General features: G+C 32.2%; 2 protein-coding genes across 2 annotated transcripts in view; one reads left to right on the top strand and one right to left on the bottom strand.

The window, feature by feature from the left end:
- The window catches only part of LOC117782309 (sodium/potassium/calcium exchanger Nckx30C), a 46,936-nt gene that overhangs the window by 7,453 nt on the left and 17,577 nt on the right, over positions 1–21,906 (bottom strand). The window contains exons 3-5 of the mRNA XM_034619401.1: positions 19,661–20,277; positions 9,036–9,258; positions 4,887–5,068 (exon numbers count right to left, since the gene is read on the bottom strand). Of these exons, the coding sequence (XP_034475292.1) occupies positions 4,887–5,068; positions 9,036–9,258; positions 19,661–20,277 (1,022 nt within the window). The remainder of the gene's footprint in view (positions 1–4,886; positions 5,069–9,035; positions 9,259–19,660; positions 20,278–21,906) is intronic.
- Positions 12,059–12,908, top strand: LOC117782310. Its single transcript, XM_034619402.1, has one exon. It carries the CDS (start codon positions 12,170–12,172, stop codon positions 12,842–12,844), a length of 675 nt encoding a protein of 224 aa, XP_034475293.1. The 5' UTR covers positions 12,059–12,169; the 3' UTR covers positions 12,845–12,908.

The raw sequence follows: 21,906 nt of genomic DNA, 5'->3' as shown, positions 1-21,906 counted from the left end.
TAACATTAACATTGAGAATTTCAGTACAATGGTACAATAGATTTATATTTAATTAATTAACATTAACATTGAGAATTTTAGTACAATGGTACAATACATTTATATTGTTGGGAGCGAAAAAATATAGATCTAAATTACAGTCTTATTAGTTTTCAAGAATCTCTTGATTTAATAAACCAAAAAAGAGCCAATTTCAATAAAAAAGTGACATTGCGTCAACTGGGAAAAAAAGCCAGTTTTGGCGCAAAAACGCCAAGTGTGGCAACCGTGGTTCTGAGACAAAAATCTTTATTTTAGAATATTTTTTTAATCAGGGGTCTATTAAGTTTGTTTTAAAGAATATGTGCTTAACAGGCAGAAGGAGGCGTGGCAGACCCTATAAAGTAAATATATTCTTGATCAGCATCGATAGCCGAGTCGATATGGCAATGTCCGTCTGTCCTGACGTCTGTATGATCACCTAGATCTCACAAACTATAAGTTCTAGAGACACCAAACTTGGTATTTAGGTTCCTCTATTTTGCAAGCAGATCAAGATAGTTTCAGACTCTGGCCACGCCCCCTTTACCTTCCAAAAATCGGCTTTGAAATTTCATATCCATATTAAAGAAGCAATTTAAAAGCTAGAGACACCAAGCTTGGTATGTAGGTTCCTCTATATTGCAAGCTGATAAAGAACTTGGCCACGTCCCTTGAAACGATTAAAAAATTACTTACAAATTTCATATCCAAATTATAAGAACAATTTAAAAGCTAGAGGTTAAAGATCTTGCATAGAACAGAAAAGTGTCCTAGATTTTTCCCGAAAATTTCGTTCCGATCGGACAGTAAATAGCCAAGATTATCGAATAATAAATTTTACTGCTTGATTCGACGAGGGAGTGCTCGCAGTAGTTAAAACTTGAATAACTTGATAACATAAAAATTGTGTTAACATATTATATAACAATATGGCGTCAGACAATGTTCGAAGGCTCAAGTGATGCCGGGGCGAAAGACTTTTAATTTATTAAAGTTTCTAATTCATTTTCATTTTATATTAAAATTCAATGTTTTTTTTATAAATCTAACATTAAATGTTAAAATAAAATTTTTTAAATGTTGTAATTGAGTACTAAAACAAGCAATATGGCATTTTGAGAGACCATACGGATAAGGGGCTCAACATGTGGAGCCTCTGTTATCTAAAATTTTTTAGAACTTTGTTGCGGGTTCGATTCCCGGTTGTGACAACTTATTTTTAGCTAAATTGTAGCTACTTTTTTTAAATTTTAAAATTTTTTAAAATTATTATTTATTAATGTTATATTGAGATATTATATTGAAAACATATTATGATATTTTTTTAATCATTTAATTTCAATTATTTTATTTTGGCATTTATATAAATATTAGTTCATTTATAGAAATGTTTGCTTTTGATAGTAAGTATGGGGTCTCCGACAGTCGAGTATGCTCGACTGTAGCACCGCAGGGGACGTACCGAAACCGAAACCGGAACCGATATTTGTTTCGGTTTGATTCCCTGATTGTAACCATTACCATTTTACGATATTCCAAAGATGTGTACCAAAGTTACTGCGTAGTTATTTAATGTTTGGGGTACTTTTATTTAGCAGTTAAAAAATGTATAGTAAATATATTACTGATAATGTCCAATTTAGCTTAGGTATGCTTAATCAATATGCACATTTTACGATTTTTAAACATGTCGCTTTGCCTACCCAACAAATTATAGTCACGGATATAAATAATTAAAAAATTCAAATGATTTTTATGCAAATTTATAATGTCGATTGCCTCATCCATCAGTCGTTTTGCATGCCAGAACCTATGCCATTCCCATTGTCAGCCTTGCATTCCACTGCACAGGAGCGTCTTTACACATAGCAAAGATATACAATATATATATATATTTTTTTTAACGATATTTTGAATTAAAATTATAATAAAAAAATTGGTATGCATTTTAAATAGAAGAGAGAGTAAGAGACAGAGAGACAGAGAGAGAGAGAGAGATCAATAAAATTGTTTATGAAACTAACTTTGATGCTAAATTTGCGTGTCTGAATTTTGACCCTCTGCTCAATCCAGCTAGGACGTCGACCACTTAACGATGGCTTTTGATATAGAATTGAATTTAAGTTAAGATTTTATTTTGTAACATATTTAAATATTTGTTGTATTTTTTGCCTTTTAATTAAGTCATTATCTTCTGATATTGAAATAAAAGTTCATTAATAAATTAAACTTTTAGACATAGTAACAGAGAGTTGGAGAAAGAGAGATAGAAAGATAGAGCTGGGATATAGAGAGCTTTTGTGATGTGTAGAAATTGTGTGGGGAGTTTTTTATTCGGGTTATTACATAACAAACACATAGAACGGGAATCAAACACAATTACAATTTTTAGTGAAAGGACAATCGAGAGAGAGAGAGAGAGAGATAGAGATGATGATTTATTTTTTATTTATTTTTATTGTGTTTTGGAATATTTGTATGACTCAGGCCAAACTCGGAAACGCGCTCCGTTCAGTGTCAGTTGTGAGCCGAATTTATATCAAATGTTGAATAGCCATTGAACAGTCTTTGAATTTTGTTTGTTTGCTTTGTCATCTATCTGCACAAATCGAATTAAATGAAAATTATAAAACAAACAAAATAAAACAGAAATCTTCGGTGGTCGAAGTTGTAATACCCTTGCAATATGTTCAAATCAAGGCTGCAAACCTCCAATGGTTTGGTTCAATTTCATAATATAAAATATTTGTATATACATTTTTCTCTACATTTTGAACTAATTAAATAAAAAAAAAAAAAAAATCAAATTTTGATGATTATTTAAATTTATTTGAACATTTAAATATGACTTATAAGTCTCAAATAATTGCGTAATATTAGAAAACCAAAAAATTTATGAAATTTTTTTTTTTCGAGCCAAACCATTTATTTGAGAAAGCTGTTTGGTTTACCTGACTTTTTTAATATTAATTTCATAATTTCTGCCGTTATTAATAAAATTTTTCAGAATATGTGATACATAATATTTTTGAGACTTTTAAACAACACCTATTATAAAAACACAGACCGCGTTTTCATTTAAAATACAGAAAGATTTAAAATTTTGATTCAATGTGTCAATGGAATCGGACATTTGTAACCACATAATCAATAACATTTATTGGATAGGTAAGGCATACTTTAATAACATATGGAACCAGATTATAATGACCTCTGCAAGGGTATGAGAAACTAAATAACAAAACAAGGCAGCTGCTTGCCCAGTGCTTGCATCTATGCATAAAAAAATGTATCTTTAAGCAAAAACGTCAACAATAGCAAGTTTCAACATGATGTCTGAAACGACACACACAAAAAGATACATTTGCATTAGGTGTAATGGGTGTGTTTGGCGATGGCACAGCGTATTAAGTATGTGGCTTGTCGCGTGGCAGTTACATTTTCCATGAGTGCCTTTGAATATGTGAATAACTGAATGACTTCATCGAGCTGCAGCGCAAATATAAATGAATTTTTAATAAGAAAATCAAAACAAATGTTGTTCGATTTAACAAAATATTGAAACAAATTGTGATAATTATCTAGTATTTTTAATATTAAAGGCGTGTATTCATCGTTCCTTTAATACGAGGTACGAGTTAAAGCACAAGATACAAAGCAAATGATTTCTTCCAAATGTTATTTTTTTTTTTTCAAAACGATAATCGTAAAATTTCGACAGTTCCGAATTAGCTCTTTTTAAGAATTTTCAGGGGGAGTCGGACATGACATTGTAACACACACTCACACACACATAGAGAGATAGAGATAGAGAGAAAGGGGGAAACACATTGAGAGATAGATAGAGAGATGAATAGATGGTGGGCATGGTTAGTGAATAGAGAGAATTATAGTAAAGGTTCTAACATAAATAAACACACACAACAAAGGATCGTGAAAAGTTGAAGGGTGAGTGTTGCACGTGTTTATGGGGTGGAAAGTTTTGTGGAAAGTTTTTTTTTTCAAAAATTGTTGAAAGTAAACACAAGAATTTTATAAAAGTCACACATAAACGTTGCACAAATACACGGACCGCATTTATTGATTGTTAATTTTGATTTTTTTGTTTTTTACAACTGTCTACATAAGTACGTAAAGTTGGATTTCAAAACCGCCAATAAAATGATGGGGGAAAATACACATAAAATTAACACACAGTAATTTTTGGGGTTACACAAAAAACATACGATTAAAATACGATTTGTACGAGTTGTCTAGATCTAGTCCAAACGCATTAATCAGTTTATCAATCCATCAATCTATTAGCAATGTAAAGGAAACATGCCAACAGCTAATGCCAATTTCAAAATAATCTAAAAATTTTGTTGAACGCGCTTGAACCTTGTTTTCTAAACTTTGACCTACACAATATAATTGAAGTGAAATTGATAAAGAGAGGACCAAATGAAAATTCCAATACGGTAATTGTTATAATTTTGAACATTTCAAGCTTTATTTTTATTCGAAAAACGACATTATCGTATTATGTTATTTGGTTTCAAGTGTCAAATGTTTTCAACTGGCATGCAGAGAAACATTTTTAGAACATGACGATATCCGAAAATACGATATTCAATATTTCGATATTCGATAATACAATATTCATCTGCGATTTATTGTATGAAGAATGCAGCGCATTGTGTGTGACGTAGTTTATTTCAATTATTGGTATAAAAGAAATAAAAAAATACAATAAGGAATCCATTTAATGAAATGAAAAATTAGATAAATCATGCCTTAAAAAATCATGAGCATTATATTATTAGCATATTTCAAGTAGATTGTAGTTATTTTAAGGTATAAATCGGAACAAGGCCATAACTTACCGAATCGAGGGTTGTATCTATGTTGCCATTGGGACGATCGGCCAACGTTGTTTCCTTGAGATTAATCTTAACGTGATTGGCCGCTGAGGTGGTGGCGCCACCCCGTTGCGGCTTTGTCGCATCCAGCAGCACCTTAAGTGAGGCAATGGCATGCAGTTGTGTTGCCTTCTCGTCCACTTTGCCTGGAACATCATCTTTGTCATTGTAATTGTGTGTGGTTTTTGAGGGAGGTGTTCGATAAAAATGCAGTGTTTTCATTTCATACACACACACACAGTGTGTTCGGGTAATCGTGTTTGTACATAAGTGTGGTGTTTTCAGAGGTGTGTGAGAGTAGTAGTAGTAGAGTAGTAGGCGGTGTAGTATTGTAGTTGTTGTTGTTGTTTTTAATATATTTTGATTGTTTGCACACAACGAATTGAGTTTTCAACGCAAAATCCAAGTGTTTATTATTTTATTTTTCAAATAAATAAATTGAAAAAAAGAAGAAGAAAGAAAGAATAAAATTGCATCGATTAAAAATAAGAAGAAGAAGAATTAACCCAGTTAAATATATATTTTGTTTGATTAAATTTTTTTTTTTTTTTTTGATAATTAATTAATTTTATTTTAGTTTTTTACAAGCAAATTATTGCACCTAAGTGCCGTTTGGGTTAGTTAGACGAGTATATTGAAAATATTTTATACAAAATGTTGATGTCAGTTGCGAAATAGCATTTTGGAGATTTGGAGGTAATAGTTTGTAGTTGTAATAGTAATAGCTAGAAGGTTAGAAACTAAACTAAAGTTGAGGCATAGACTAGAGCGGAGAGCAATGAGTAGTTCGAATAGACAGATTACGGCACAGACAAAAACTGAAGCATAGTTGGGGGCGCACATGATTGTTAACGGGGGTATTGGTATTGGATGGGCGGCAGAGGGGGAACTTTACTATACTACAGCTAGGATTATATATGCTAATATAATAACTAGTCTAATATACTACTAATATTTACCGTGTCAAGAGTCTCATGGTTAACTGGTCTAACTTGTTTTAATATCTTTTTTTTCTTTTCTTTTTTGAGTGTGACAGCAGTCTTGTGTTTTGCACTAGCTGGGAACTGGGAGCTGATTTCAATCGAATTAATGAATTTCAATTTTTTTTTAATGCGAATGCAAGTTTTTTTTTCAATTTTTTTGGGGGGAAACGGACAGGTTGTTTATATAATTGTTTGTTGTATTTAGTGGTTGTTGTTAACAATGTGGCATGAAGTGATACGTTCTTGGGTCTTAACTGACTGCTATTTTTTGACCCCAAATATGGCACTAACATTTTGTATATACATATACATATGTGTTTATATTGAAATTGTATATAAAGGGACTTAATTCTAAGTCTATCTTATAGTAAGTCATAGTTTAGATACAATATAGTAGTTAGCATGATCATTTTAAGTCCATTTGGTCAAACGAACTTTTTAAAGTCATGCTCTTTGGACGAACTAAGCACAAAGCATGTTAAATTATGCATTGTTGAAACACTAAAATTTAAGTATTTTATCAGTCTTTATTCTGGAGACCATATTCGGTTTAATCCAATTAATTCAATATTTAAATTTAAGCTGGGAGAATTTCACAGTACAATTTTTAAATATTAATTAGAGACACTTACAGGTATAAATTACTCAGTAGAATTTCAATGTTTCAATGCATATTTTATTGGAATAGATATATATTCATAGTGTAAATATAGTAAATCAAATTTTAAAAATATATGTAAACGTCGTAAGTACAATGAACATTCCAATGATATGTAAAAGTACAAGTATTTATAAACGTTTAGACCTATTCAAAAAAAAAAAAAAAGAAAAAATAAATAAAAACAACCCGCTCGACTAGTCAACGTTAACTTGATACATGCAGGCACCTCGCTAATAACTTGTAGCTATTAAGTACAATTGAGTATCTGGGTATCTGGGTATCTGAGTATCTCAGTATCTGGTACTGCTCTACGAGGCCCAAGCCAATTTCGAACAGCATTTTTTAAAGCCAATTGTACTAGTTGCTAAGTAATTACAATTAACACATACAACATTAAAAATATGTATATACATGTATTTAATATATGTACAATATAAATTATTTTGTTATTGTCACGCGTCAAAGATGACGCCGTAACAAAAAACACACATAAACTCTTCGAACGAAGCAAATGGAATGATAGCAACGAAAACAATCTTAAAGATACAGATACATATACATATGTAGTAATTATATAAGTATTTAAGTATATTCACTCACAACTAAGCGAGCGTATTTATTAATTCATATTCATTAATGCCACTAAGCCGCGCACAACATTCTAGGAATGTTTTTGGAATAAGAGATAACTATATATTTATTTTGTATTATTGATATATAACGCATATGTATATTGTATATAAATGTAACTCCAAACTGACATTGAACAACATAAAATATTTTCGTTACTTTGTTTTGCAATTTATTTGTTTTCTTTGTATATTTTTTTTGTTTAACGCAAAATGAAAATACAAAATGACAAAGCCAAACAAAATATATTGAAAATTCAATTGTTTTTTAATGAGGCAGCAGTATCAGCATAGCTAAAATAATTTGACAATAAAGCTCAAAAGTTAAAAAGAAAAATAGATAAGGAGATAAAAGAAAAACGATATTTAAATGAAGTTTACTAAAGACATTGAGAGATAAATATAGTATATCTTAGCAGAAGAGCTTTCGCTTAAGGATTCTATGCACCATATTTAGAACCGTGTTATGTAGACGACTAGAAAGATAAATCGATTTATATACAAGGAACTTTCTAGTTCAATCTTTTTTAAATCTTACCCAACATAATACTCTTCAGTGCGAGCTTACTTAACGTGACCTAATATTACTGTCTTCTTTGTAATCTAGGCCATTATTAAATGTTTTCTAAAGAAAACAATAAAAATAGTGCACATATTCTCAAATATGTTTTTGTTAAGGAGATGCACTTAATAAATGCGTTGAAAGAAAAACCTGAAGTAACCATGCATAATCTATTCCTACTACTTTTAATATACATCTATTTTATAAATAACTTGAACTAAAGCCAAAGTTTTTAAGTCAATTCATATTGAACGAATGTATTAGCTTCGTTGGAATTGTCTGTCTAGTTTTATGCACTGCACTTTGTAAAAGAAATTAAAAGAATTCTAACACTTTGCACTCAAAAACCTTGGTAAACGCCCCAATGTCGACTTGGCCCTGGCTAGATTCATTTGGTTTGACTTTAGTTTTTGTTACAGTTTCAGTTTGTCTTGGTCTGTGGGCCATTGCCGTGGCAACGCAACTTGTCAGCCCCATACATATTTACGAGCCATACCCCAACCCATACCCCTAGCCATATCCATACCTAATCATACCCAGTCAGCAAGCGTTGTGCCTAATACATAATAAATCAATGCGAGCACGTCCGGTGCTCTAATAGAAAGTCGAACCAACCGGGCCGGCGAACGAGTATACGTGCCCCGAAATGTCAGTGGATACTTTAGGGTGCAAGGACTACAAATGGAACCGGCAAATGTGAAATGTTAACTGTTAGCTGTTAACTGGCAGAAAACGCTAGACATAGACGACGCTCAGTCTAGTTGGTTTGCTTGTGATGGTCGTGGTAATTAGATAAGTGGCCTCAAGGTCAGGCCATTAAAAACGGGACAAGTAAATAAACCAACACAAAAAAAAATGAAATGAAAGAAAGCAACCAACGGATGAAAATATACCATAAAGAGTAGAGTTAAGGGTAAGAGTAAGTAACTTCTTACTATATAATAGCAAGTCAAACATCCAATCAGGAAGAAACACAGAATATACACAGAACAGACTTTTAAAAACTGAACACAAATTATTAACATATTTTATATTTCTTTTTTTTTCTCTTTCTTTTAGAGTTTAGAGGTATAGAGTATAGTAAGTATGTTTATTGCTTTAGTTTTCGGATGTAAGCGTTGGGAATTGGTATTGGATTCTGTAGTTATTGTTTAAGGATTTGGAGTGTGGCGGGATTGGGTTTGGGTTTCGGGATCTTTTTTAATTGTCCATTTATTTTTTGGACTTGACTTGACTTGACTTGTGCAAAACACACTGTGACAAACTCAACGAACTTACCATCGTGTAGTGGATCTATCGTATGTATCATTAGCTGTAATAGGCCATGACGGAATTTTGCACCGGTTTGAGTACTACCAGCGGTCCCACCACTGCTATTACCTGTAGCGCCCGCATTGCTTGTACCGGCCGGACCCGAACGGGTCTCGCTGGCCGCTCGTGATGTTACCGAGCCGCCAGGCTGGGTGGCCATTGATGTTTCCGAAGAATTGGCAGCGTTACCCTGAAGTGAAGGAAGAAGGGATGGACGGGTGGTACGGTTACGGTAACGGTTACGTTTACGTTAACGGTTATGTGAAGAGTAAAGAGGTTTATGTTTTCGAATTGTTCAGTTATTCATTGAATTTTTTTTGTTTTTTTTTTATTTGATTTTTATTTGTTTTGATGGTAAGCATTTTGTTGAGAAAAAGGTGAAAAGAAGAAGAAGAAAAGTTTATTATTGCAATTTGTATAAATTTACAGTTGAGTGTTGAGCGTTGTTCTTGTTGTTCTTGTTGTAATGTTGTATGTATTGTTTTAGTAGTAGTTGTTGTTGTTGTTTCAGCTGTTGTATCGCTTAAAGTCTAATCGAATTATAAAGTGCATTTAATTGATAGCCAATATTTCAAAAAAAACAAATAAACTCAAATGAAAATGATTTAAATAAAGTTTGTTTAACTTAAAGTTTACCACAATATATAATACATATACTAAACGGACCACATAACTTGCAGGACTGTTGATCTATTAACTTGGCCAAGAGAACTCTCGAGATTTAAAAAGATCGTATGTCTTGAAAATAATACTATGACCAAGTGAAGAGATATTGTTTTATACTGAAGTATTTTTCTCGATATAAAGTGCAACAAATCAAACGACATTTGAACAGTGAGACTCTTATACATATATACAGCTGGGATTGGTGCACACAATTTGATTCATCGGGTGTATAGAGCAGGTGTAGACCACATTTGATTGTGTGGCTTCGCTCTGGAAATGCATACATTCAATTTAATTCTGAGAAACTCAGGTTTTTCTTTGGGTTTTGTTTGTGGTTTTGTGTAAACGTAAAGCAAAACGAATTCATAAAGTAAGTAAGACGTTAACTTATACCAACAAATAAGATATAGTACAATAAACTTTAAGCTTTTTGAAACAATTTTCTTTTTTTTTTTTTGTAGATTTACATTTTTTTTTTGGTTTGCAACTGTTTTTTGTTAAGTATACATACAGGCTTTAGTTTTTCAATGACTTTTGGTTTATTAAAGAAAAAAATATACATATATATACTTTTTTTTTGTATTTGTCAAAGCGCAGTGGGAAGTTTTGTTGTATTTCAATTTGCCTTCACTATAATCAAAAATGTAAAATGTAAACACTTAAAACATAAAAAGATATGTTTGAAAAATATACTTATACGTATGGAGAGCATACATTTTTACTGGAATTAAAACAATTGTAATAAACTTAAAGCTAAGACTTATGACTGGCCAAAAGGAAAGCTCTAGAAGTGCGAAAAGAAATGAAAAATCAAACCATCTAATTACGATAATACGAAATGTGATGATATATGACAATGACTAAGTGATAATTAGTTAAGATATAGTAGATGCATGTCAAGTACAAATACGGTTATGTCTACAGTTAAGAGAACATACTGCAATATATAATTGAAAGATTGTTACGTTACATTTACCATATGTGATATGCGAATGTGTAATGTGATAAATATTCTCGTAGATAGTAAGCATACAATTACAGAACTCGTATATCCAGATCCCATTCATAAATATGTGAAACTGGAATTGTAACTGGGGCAGGTGTAGGGCATTTCAAGATCATTCAAGAATGAAGCTAGAAACTAACTAACAAATAACTAACCTGAGGCCAATTAGCGTGTGGCTCGTGCCCAGGTGAACTACCTCATGGCTTATTATAATGCTAATTAATTGGCAAGTCATGTTGTTTTGCCAGTTTGATGGGCCACACTCATTCACGTTTCGATATAACTCAATAGCTCAACAAATGACGTAAAAGCCTAGAGGATCTATGAAATAGGGGTACTAAAATAGTTGAGGCAAACAGGGAATGAGTTAAAGAGAAATAAAGAGAGAGAGAAAGAGAGAGTGAAATGTAGCTGCATTAATAGAATCACTCAAATTGATTGAAAACTATCTGCATGAATCTTTCTTTTTCTTTGCTTGTTTCTCTTTTTATGTGTATTTTTTTTGTCCAAACAGCTGTGAAATCATGCTAAAAGCATTTTATAATAAACGCCAGTTACTTCAGCTGCCTTAATCACATAATAAATTATTTAAACACGCATGAATCATTTTTGCACAATTTCAAAAACTCAACTCAAGTTCGAAAATTTCGCCCAGGCAAACAAAATAAGCCGAACTCATACTCGAAGACAACGTTGAATTCGAATTCGAAATCGAAGGTGAAGGTGAAGACAAAGGTGAAAATATAAAAAACACTTGACCAAATGATCTAAGAAATGTAAATTGCAAAATACACAAACATTTGTATTCACATAGCTAGATTAAACCTGAGTGACTGGGTGACGACTCTATAGTCTCGACAGTTCGATATTGTATTATTGTAACTCAAAACACGACTCAATTTGTCACTCAACCTGTTTGGTCAATGAATGCAATCGGCGTCACCTGTGTCTCAAGCAAAGGGGTAGACCCCAAACCAGTTCCAAGAATTAATGCAGATATTCCAGGGATTTCAATTGACGTCGATTTTGTTTACGTTTAAAACATATACACGATATAACTATTTTCAAAACTGATACTGATAATGTCGAGCTGCCCTGATAGACAAATGGACAGAAAGCTCGAAGTCGATTTGACTCAGTCATTCTCTCTGTCTCTGTCTCTGTCTCTCTCTCACTCTGTCTCTGTCGCTGTCTCTCTGCCTCTGTCTCTATATCTGCTTGAGCCTCAGCTGTGCTTTGAGCTGTCGTGTGAGCTGGCTGCATTGATCGTTAATTTTGACGATGGCTGTGCTGTGCTTTTATTATATAGCGGGGTTATGCGCTCTGTGCACATCATTTAGTAACGAATCTTGAACCCAAACACAACGAATAATCGCGCGCGCACGCGTCGTTTGAATCAACCAATCAAATACAACAACCAACAACAGAAATGTTTCAGAAAAGGATTATTGAACTGTTTACATTGTTATTTTATTGGATGGTCATAACGCCAGCGATCTATCAATATTGTAAAACACAAAATTGGATACGATGGGATCTGAATATACCATTCCAATCATTTTCGGATCATGCTACATTCGCCCTCTGCCTGCTCGCTGGCTATGTGACCTTTTATCGCATTGTCATCTTCATCTACATGAAGCTGAAAGTTTGCGATGTGAAAATGTGGCATCAACTGAAGAAGACACAGGAGGATCCCGAATCGCAGTTGAATGACAAATCACACTATCAAGCCGTATCTACAGAAAACTTGGATACTGTCGATGGAACCACAACTGACAAGATGACGCCAAAAGTGATACGCACCATTAGCCATCCGCTGTTGGTCGAAAGCGATCTGGCCCGCATCCACATTAAGCATGAGACGCGTCCATTGCGCAGTGCGACATTGCCGCGGGAGCAACAACAACATTTTGGCAAAAATCAAATCTCTAGTCCAACGCCCAGTCTACGCTCCGCTCCGCCCGTGCCCGCAACGCCTCCTCGCACTCCGGGCCTGGCCCGCAAGCTTAGCCATGGTGTCATCATGTCTCCAGACGTCTTAATGGGCACACATCACAACATCGCGCACCACTCACAGACAGGGTCAGCGTTTAAGACGTGAACCGAATGGACAAAGCGATCAAAATGAATCAGCTTCCAAGTATTAGCATTAGCTGCACACCAAAGAACCAAACATTCCACAAGTTTTAGACAAATTGTTATGTTTTTCGATTTTCACATCAATTGAATATTTTAAATGTTTCGAATATTTCGAAAGTTTCAATTGTTTCATATATATTTCGAAAGTAACAAATGTTTCGAATATTTCGAACGTTTTTAAGTGTTTTTTAATATATCGAAAGTTACAAATGTTTCTTCTTGTAACAGGAAGAAACAATTTAGTAAAGTATTTAATTAGTAATTACTTACGAGTATATTTAATTAGTTGCATATTTATTATTAATTTGTAGGTCAGATTTTGTTATCTGTTTATCTATTATATTAAACATGTATTATTTTCTTATATAAATATATAATAAAATATTATTCTCAAAGTAAAAACCAGTCTTAGTAATTGGAGAATGATATATGTGTTAATCTTTTTTATGATTTCGCACTCGCTTAGATATAACTATCAATCGCAAGAGTTAAACTCATTATATTTTAAAGAGTTGGTCATATAGTTTTATTTTAATTTACTGGATTAAAAGATCTGCTTTGGCATATGATTGCTTCAAAAACAACCGGATTATTTATTTGTAGGGCCTAAATTAACTTCACCTATAAATTTTAAATAATGCTATTATTGTAATTATAGATAACGAACAAAAAAAATTTTTTTTTACTTTAAATTTATACCCGTTACTTAAAAAATAAGTTAAGGGGTATATTGAGTTTTTTGAAATATTTGTAACAGGAAGAAAGAGGCACACAGACTCTAATGGCGTTTGAGTTAGGTAAAGTTTGTTTTAAATTTTTGCCCCCTTCCGCCTCCGCAAATCTCGAAAATTCAGTACACGCACCAGTTTTAGAATATAACACCATATTTTGTTAATTCCCGTTAACTATTATTATTATGTATCGTTCTACTTAATTGCATCAAGATCGGCTAAGCAAAACGGCCATTATAGATGTTTTAATGTTTTAAGAAATAACATCTCCTAAAAGTATGTTACGGGAACTCCTACAATCGGGGCCTAATTTTTGCAAAAAATGTTAGGTCAATATAAAATTTTTATTCCAGACTTAAAGTTTTTTTTTTGCAGTTTTTTTTAATTTTTATTTAATATCAATTAATCTGTAAATTATTTATTTAATTTTTTCTATAACTTAAATTAAATTTATTAAGGTCTTAATTTAGTTTTTGCCGACTGCATTAAGTCGTGTATAATTAAATAAATAAATTAAAAGAAATGAATAAACATTCGTCAATAAATTTAATGAATGTTACTCAAGCATACTTCGTTAAAATCAAGGCTGCAAACCACCAAAAATTTGGTAAGGGTTCGGTTCGATGGTTTGAGCCATAGAGCAAGACTTAGGTTCGGTTCGCAAGCAAGAGAATTAGCAACTCTGCTCAATAACGGAAAACTTATCTACATTGTAATCATTTTAGTGCGTCTACAAAAATACATTTACATTTAGCTCACGAATCGAAATCTAAGTTTAATTTCTAGATTTGTTAAACCAATAAAATTGCTTAAATTAAAGTTTTTAATTTTTATTAATTTAAATTAGTAGGCGTTCTACACTTGAATGCAAGCAATTACATATTTATTTTAAAGCTCCGTTTCACCATACTTTGTTTTAATCAGGTGCGGTCATACGAAACTTAGTCATATTGCAACTATTTTATAAAAAAGCGTATTAATCTTTACATTTTATATTAAATAAAAAAAAAAATCATTTGTTAAAATACATTTATTTATAACGGATTATTTATTGGAGGAATAATTAAATATGATGCTTTTGGAATATCATAAAGTTTTTTATAAAATTTTTATAATTTTCTTAGAAACGTGATCGGATTTTAGAAATCATTTTTCGCTTCATTGGTCTATCCGGAACATCCAAGTATTGCATACTTATAGACCGTGCCTCCAAATCTTTCTTCGCTACTTTATCTTTAAATTCCTTTTGAACTTTACGTACTGCATTCTTATCATATTTTTTTAATTTCTTGTACATGTACATGACAATTCGATAGAATGTTACAAACACCATTATATCTACAAGTATGAATATAAGTACTGCCCAGATTGTGTCTCTCAAAGCACCAAAATCCAAATCCAGCCATTTCCTTTTTGTAAACTCCTTATAGACATAAGGTGTAATTATAAGCCAATATAGTATTACAACTAATAATTCCAAGAATTTCTTCTCAAACATCTTGAAAAAAAGTCAGACGATACTTGTTTTGTAACTGAGGAAATACTACAAACTGAAATAAAGTATACTCGTAATACTCTTATGGTAAAAGCTTATATTAAAAGCTCACTTAACGCTATTTGATAAATATTTTATTTATATATAGGCAATTCACATTATTGCTAAAGCTTTGATTATTTCAATCCTAAATAATCATGCCTGTTCCGAATTCCGAACGTTTTCAAAAAGCAAAAACAAAACGAAAACGAACGTTTTACTATTTGCAGTTAATATAAGTAAGTATATAAGTTAATATTCATGAATCGATATAAATACAAATTCTTTAAATCTGAAAATGAATTTAAAATTAAATCCAGTTTCAACAATTTTGCGTTTTTTAAATAGTCGTATCCCAAGGCACAAATTTCTAACACTAGTTAAATTTGTGTGTAAATAATAACTTTTCACATATTTACTTATAAAAAATCTAGAGTCCAATCTTCTTTATATCTAAAATAGCAAATACATATATAGAGTCCTAATTATAAAATTTCTTTTATTAAAGTCTCTTAGTTATAATTTTTAAGAAATATTACTCCTATCTTAATAATTACCATATACCATTATTTATAGTATGTATTTCCATGATTTGTTTCGTTTAATTATAAAAATTGTGGTTTTTGTATAGCTACATACGTGACTAACTTTTAATTGAAAGAGAACTTCCGCATATTGTGGATTCGACTAAAAGAAGCATTTAGTTGAATTTGTGAGTGCCAAGGAAACTCACGCAAACGGATGAAGTGGAAAAAAAATGATACAAAAAACTATTGTTGAGACATTTACATTAATATTTTACTGGATTATATTATCACCATCGATTATAGTTTATTGTGTGACCCAGGAATGGATCAAATGGGATCGAAACGAAGTTGTGAAATCTGTCAAAGGCTTTTGCGTATTGACACTCTGTCTGGCGGCTGGCTACGTGGTGGTCTATCTGCTTACTGTGCTAGTGTATCTATATATACAAAACATGATAGCGAAAAGGTGGATCAATCATGATATAAATATGGAAATGATAAAAAGGGAAAGGGCGTTCTATTGCACACAAGAAGAGTCCCAGTCAGACATACTTAACATTGAAGGTGATGAAATTGATGGTCATCGAACAATGCAACGTACCCCAAATATTCCACCTCATTATTATAGGAGACCAATTGAGGCAGTTCATGGTAAAAACCGAAAGCAAATGAAACAGAGTCATCGACGCGTTCCACCGCCACCACCATACGAAGAACCAGAGAATTAGACTGCGATAACCCAAAAAAAAAGAGTATTAAATCATTTAAAGAATTGTTATTAATTATACTTAAAAGTTGACTTATTTCGTACTTGGCAATAAATAAATTAACATATATATTTTTTTGTTTTAGTAATCATAGAATTGTACAACTTCGCTGGCACGGTTCGTTTTAAAATTATTGATTATCCAAACCGGATCATGAGCATAACATTAAAATAATGGACCCCTTAAGCCTGACTTTTTATGTATAGCAACATTATTTGAGACATCGATTAAAGAATAATACAAATAATCCATCATAATTAAGTAATTTAATTATGATTTTAATATTACTAACTTTCATCAATACATTTAATAGGCTTACAATGCATGGAAATAGAAAAATTGAGAAAAGTAAATAGTTTTTTGGTTTAAGTTGAACCAGATCCTTGGAGTGCTTGAAAATAGTTTGCAAACTGAACTTTAATCTTGTCCAATGGCATAAATTATGAAACAAAAACTTTGTAGGCTTTCGATATTACTATATAATATCACAGCCTTAATTATTATTACTATAAATATTATAAATTTTTATTATAAATAAAAGCAAGGTAGTGAGTAATATTCAGAATATATATTCGGTTAGTCAATAATCAGAAAACCGCAACATATAACTATATGCATGGAATATATAAGCAATTTCCTGTTTTATTAAGTCAGTTGATTGCTTGCTGTCAAGCCCTTCGTGTGATTTTCTATCCCAATAAATATGTTTGGGAAACAAATTCTTGAAGTGTGTACGATAGCCGCTTATTGGGTGCTTTTAGTTCCTACACTTTACTTAACTTACATGAAGGATGAGGAATTAAAAACAAAACCATTTGATTTTTTCTTCGCTAACTCAGAGTATGCGGTCTATGTAATCTTGGGTTATTTGGTTACCTATCGCATATTCTTATACATATTCATAAGACTAAAAAAATTCGATTTACAACTATGGTACAAATTGCCGGAAGCCGAAGCCAAGCTAAAGTTTGAGCTAGAGGAAACAAAATCTTATTTCGAGTCTCTGGATTATGTGGATGGACCACCGGCTACCCTACACTTTAACACTCGTGAATTGAAAAAGGGTGCACCAAATTCACCACGGCTACCCCGATCCCCTCGACTTTTTCGAGCACAACAGGCCAATATGGAACTAGAACTAGATGAAGATGTGGATGGACCACCGATTAGCACAGTGTATGCCACTATTCCATACAATAAAAGTGCACCACAGCCACCAACCATAAAGGTGGATTCTGAGGCGGATATATATGAATGTCCAACCGAATAATCAGAATATGAGATTTGTCCATTTAAGTATTATATTATTGGCTTAAATTCGAAATTCTTCAAACTATCTGTTCAACTCTTAATCAATATTTATAATCCGAGATGTTCCATAACTTTTAACACTCCAAATGAAATATAACAACAGTTTTTCGAGTTTCTCAAATACCAAGTAAATTTTTTGTCACAATATTAACTGAGAGATTTTATAACATTTAAAATTTATTGCGTTTTATTAAATAAATTTTTAAATTGAATAAAAAAACAAAACTGCATTCTAATTAAATTAGTTTTTTTAAATTGTTAAAATTCGCAATACATTTAATGCCGCCGATTTATGTAATTTCTTACATATATTCAAGAAAAGAAATTTCTGTTTGCTTCAGGAGCGATTACCATCAGAATATCTAGAGATTTAAAGAACACTCTTGAATATACCGTTGATATTTAAAATAAAAAATTAATAAATGGTTATTCTAAATATTTGTTTCTCAATTGAGACCTTTTGCAATTAGGTCAAAAATTTAGATTTAAAACAATTTTGCATTTCTTATTCACCAAGTCACACAATGTCCATCGCAGCGTGAACAAATAACATATAAGGAATAATCTGAAGTATACAATACGTAATATAATCTTTTTCTATAATAATTCGAATGACATCAGTATTAGCAACTGAAATTTCTCGCCGCGATGCGATATCATCGATCTGCCGCCATTTTGTTTAGTTTGTGGTGTGAACTGTACTTAAATGGTAAGTTAAATATTTTATTTTATAAGCAATGTAGAATTGTGCAGTTATACATTTATTCAATACTCGAAGCACTACGACACATGCGTGAGCGTGAGTGAGAGAGAAAATCTGCGATTCATAATCAAGTTTAGATCAAATTCAAGTTTAAACTGTGTGCAATGTTTTGATTGGTTGCATGCAAAGTTGTATTGTATTGTCTTGGCTTCCTTGTATGTGTGTTTGTGTGTGGGTGTGTTTTTTGGGTATGTATTTGAATTTGTACATATGTAGTATATGGTTAAACAAGTCGGTAAACGCATAACAAATGAGAAAGAGCACTAAGAACTGAATGTTTAGCTAGAGTTAAGATTGTTTAGCACATGAGGTAAGTTTATAAGGACAAGTTCTTAAAATGCAAATAATAAAGTTAAGAATTAGTCGAAAACAATAGATAGATGGAACAACTAACCAGTTGACAGTGCACAGTTAAATGTTGACAGTTGGGACGGAAACGTTTTAGATCATTGGAAATCCCAAACTCCATTACATCGATCGATGAGTCATTCATAAGTAGAGCATGATCTAACTAAATTTCTTATAATACGACGATGTCAACTATTAAATTATCTCCCTCAATATTTCACCTGTAATTCTCAGGTTAACCTTGAGGGAATTCGGAAATATTTGAATGTAAAATCACTCTGGACTGGTTTTAAGAAGAAGAAAAAATTGAGTTAAACTCAAAGTCAGGTGAAATTCAAGACTGACAATTATTGTCATCTCATCAACATCATCATCTTCAACATCATCATCATCATCAGTTTATATTCAATGCCAAAGACGCATTTCGTGTTAGTCATGCAAGTTTCATGTCCGATTGCAATACAGTGACAACAACAACAATAGCACGTGCGGCCCTTAGTCATAGTAACTAGCGGAGCTGTTAACTGGTTAGTGTCAGGTTTTAAAATGCATTGAAAAGTTTTATTAGGCCAAAGTAAGACGAAGCATACGTAAATTAAATTGAGAATCAAACGAAATGATATCCTGGCAAAGGATTTGAATTATCGTTTCTATTTTCTTTGTAATTCTTTTTTTTGCAGACAATTCGCAATTTTGTTTTCTCTTAAACGACATTTGTTTTCTTTTAATTAATGTTTTTAATTATACTTTTTGAAAGAATTGGATTTTGTTTGCAAAAAAACTTCCCAACTACTTACTGCTGGCATAAGTTGATCTGTACTTCTGACGCGAGTCACCTTGTTTTTGGTAATCATCTTCTTGACGCAATGCTCCACCTGTACGTTCCACTTCATGAAGGTCACATAGGCAATATAGATGGTAAACAGGATGAGAGCCTCCCACCAGTATATGAGATTGTCGCGAAAAAAGAAGATCAACACCAGCAAACTGATGCTATAGAATGAGCAATCGCGGAATAGTGGCCACCATGTCAACGATAATACAGTTCTTGAGAATAGTGCACACATCCCAATCACGAAGAGTATGTTAAACACAGCCGATCCGACAATCGTACCAATACCAACATCATCGAACGACACGAAAACGCCAATGACACTCGTGAAGAGCTCCGGGGCACTGCCTCCTGCAGCCATAAAAGTAGCGCCGGCAACATCGTCAGTGATGCCGAGCTTTTCAATGATTACGTCAAGGGAAGGCACGAAGAATTCATCGCAGACAATTGCCAGCGCCACAAACATATATATAACACCGATGATGTGCAGGACGACAGCGCCGTTCTCAAGCTGTTCTTTCGTGAATAGATCTTTTGGAAATAATGGCGTTTTCGTGGTGTTTGAATTGCCGGTTGTCGTTACTGGAATGAGAAAAGAACATCAAAAATATTAATTATTTAATAGTTTTGATAAAGGTATAATCAAATAACTAAATTAAATTTTATTTATTAGTAACCTTTGAATATGGTTTTTTAAAGAGCAATTTAATTGGCATGTATCATTTGAACTTAATTCACAACTTGAGTCGAGTAGGGATAGAGTGAATAACTCGATGTCAGAGACTTAATTCTTTTGAACATATTTTCGAAGTCCAAAAAATCGTCTGCCTCTTACTTCAGGTTTCAAAAACATTTTTGTGTTCAAGAAATCTCTAGAGATTTTAAAGAGAAATGTTTTTGAAAATAACCGTTCGAAATGTTAAAGATTTAATATTTTCGAAAATATATTTTTTTGGATTTTTATTTAATTTATTATTTATTATTTATTATTTTAATTCAATTTAATAAATATTTAATTTTGTCAAATCTCTCAAGAATTTTTTAAGACATTTGAAAGTAATGTTTCCTAAAATGTTAGAGATTTAATATTTTATATTTTTTTTTTTTTGCATTTTAATTCTATTTAAAGATGTGTTATTTTAATTTAATAAATATTTAATATTGTCAAATCTCTCAAGAATTTCTTAAGACATTTTCAGGAACACCTCTGAATGTCAACTTTAATATAGTCAGCAACCTTGATAAAGTGAAAATGATTTGCTCAAATGAATTCACTATACTCAGAATCGACTGAAAACTTAGTCTAATTGTGGTCGATGACTTTATTTTAACATTAAATAATGATTATATTTAGATTAAAATACTTTTCGGACTTGAACAGGTTCGTTTTTTATTCGTTTTATTAATATCTGATTCGTTTCTCTATTAATGTCTACTTTGGAGACATTCTGCTAGATCATAAGCTATATAAAATATAGCTTAACTCTTATAGCTTATTCTATTCTTCGTTGGTTTAGTCAGCTTGGGAAATCAAAAATACTCTATATAAGTACTGGCTTATTTATTATTTTTAACAGTTCCTTTTAGAAAACATATATAGAAAAATAAATATATTATGTATTCAGAAGATTTTATGATTCTGAATAAATGCTAGATAAACACTCGATGCCAACACGAGTCAAATAGATAGTATTAAATGAGGAAGCCTGACCTTTAGTTGGATAAACGCTCCCAAGACACTTACAAGCGGCTCTTTTGAGTGGCATAAGTACTGTAGTTAATGTTAAACATTCATACTAATACTCACACTTACACTCATACTCGATATCAACTCCCCAATTACACATCCTCAATTAAATAGCTCGACCTTTTGCTGGTTGATGATACAGAGGGTAAAAACGCGCGCAAATCGCTGGAAAAACGCCTGGCAGGCGGCACCTTTTGAGCGATTTCCACATGGCAATTAACCTTAAATTATGCAGCACATTTTGCAACAATTAACAGATTGCAACTGCAACTGCAACTCCAATTGGCAAATGTAAATGTTTAACATTCATTTTTCAATGTGTTTATTTTGTTGTTGTATGAGCAATCATTTTGGCGCGTGTGCCAAGTAAATAATTGACGCGCTTTTAATCGCCAGCGGCACAAACAACTGACTCTCCACTTGATTCTCTTGACTGATTCATGTCATTATTCTGTCTAAGTTGT

This window comes from Drosophila innubila (genome assembly GCF_004354385.1).
Source record: "Drosophila innubila isolate TH190305 chromosome 2L unlocalized genomic scaffold, UK_Dinn_1.0 4_B_2L, whole genome shotgun sequence".
Classification (NCBI taxonomy): Eukaryota; Metazoa; Arthropoda; class Insecta; order Diptera; family Drosophilidae; genus Drosophila; species Drosophila innubila.
The sequence above is the reverse complement of the archived record's forward strand: the minus strand, read 5'-3'. Positions and strand labels throughout refer to the sequence as shown.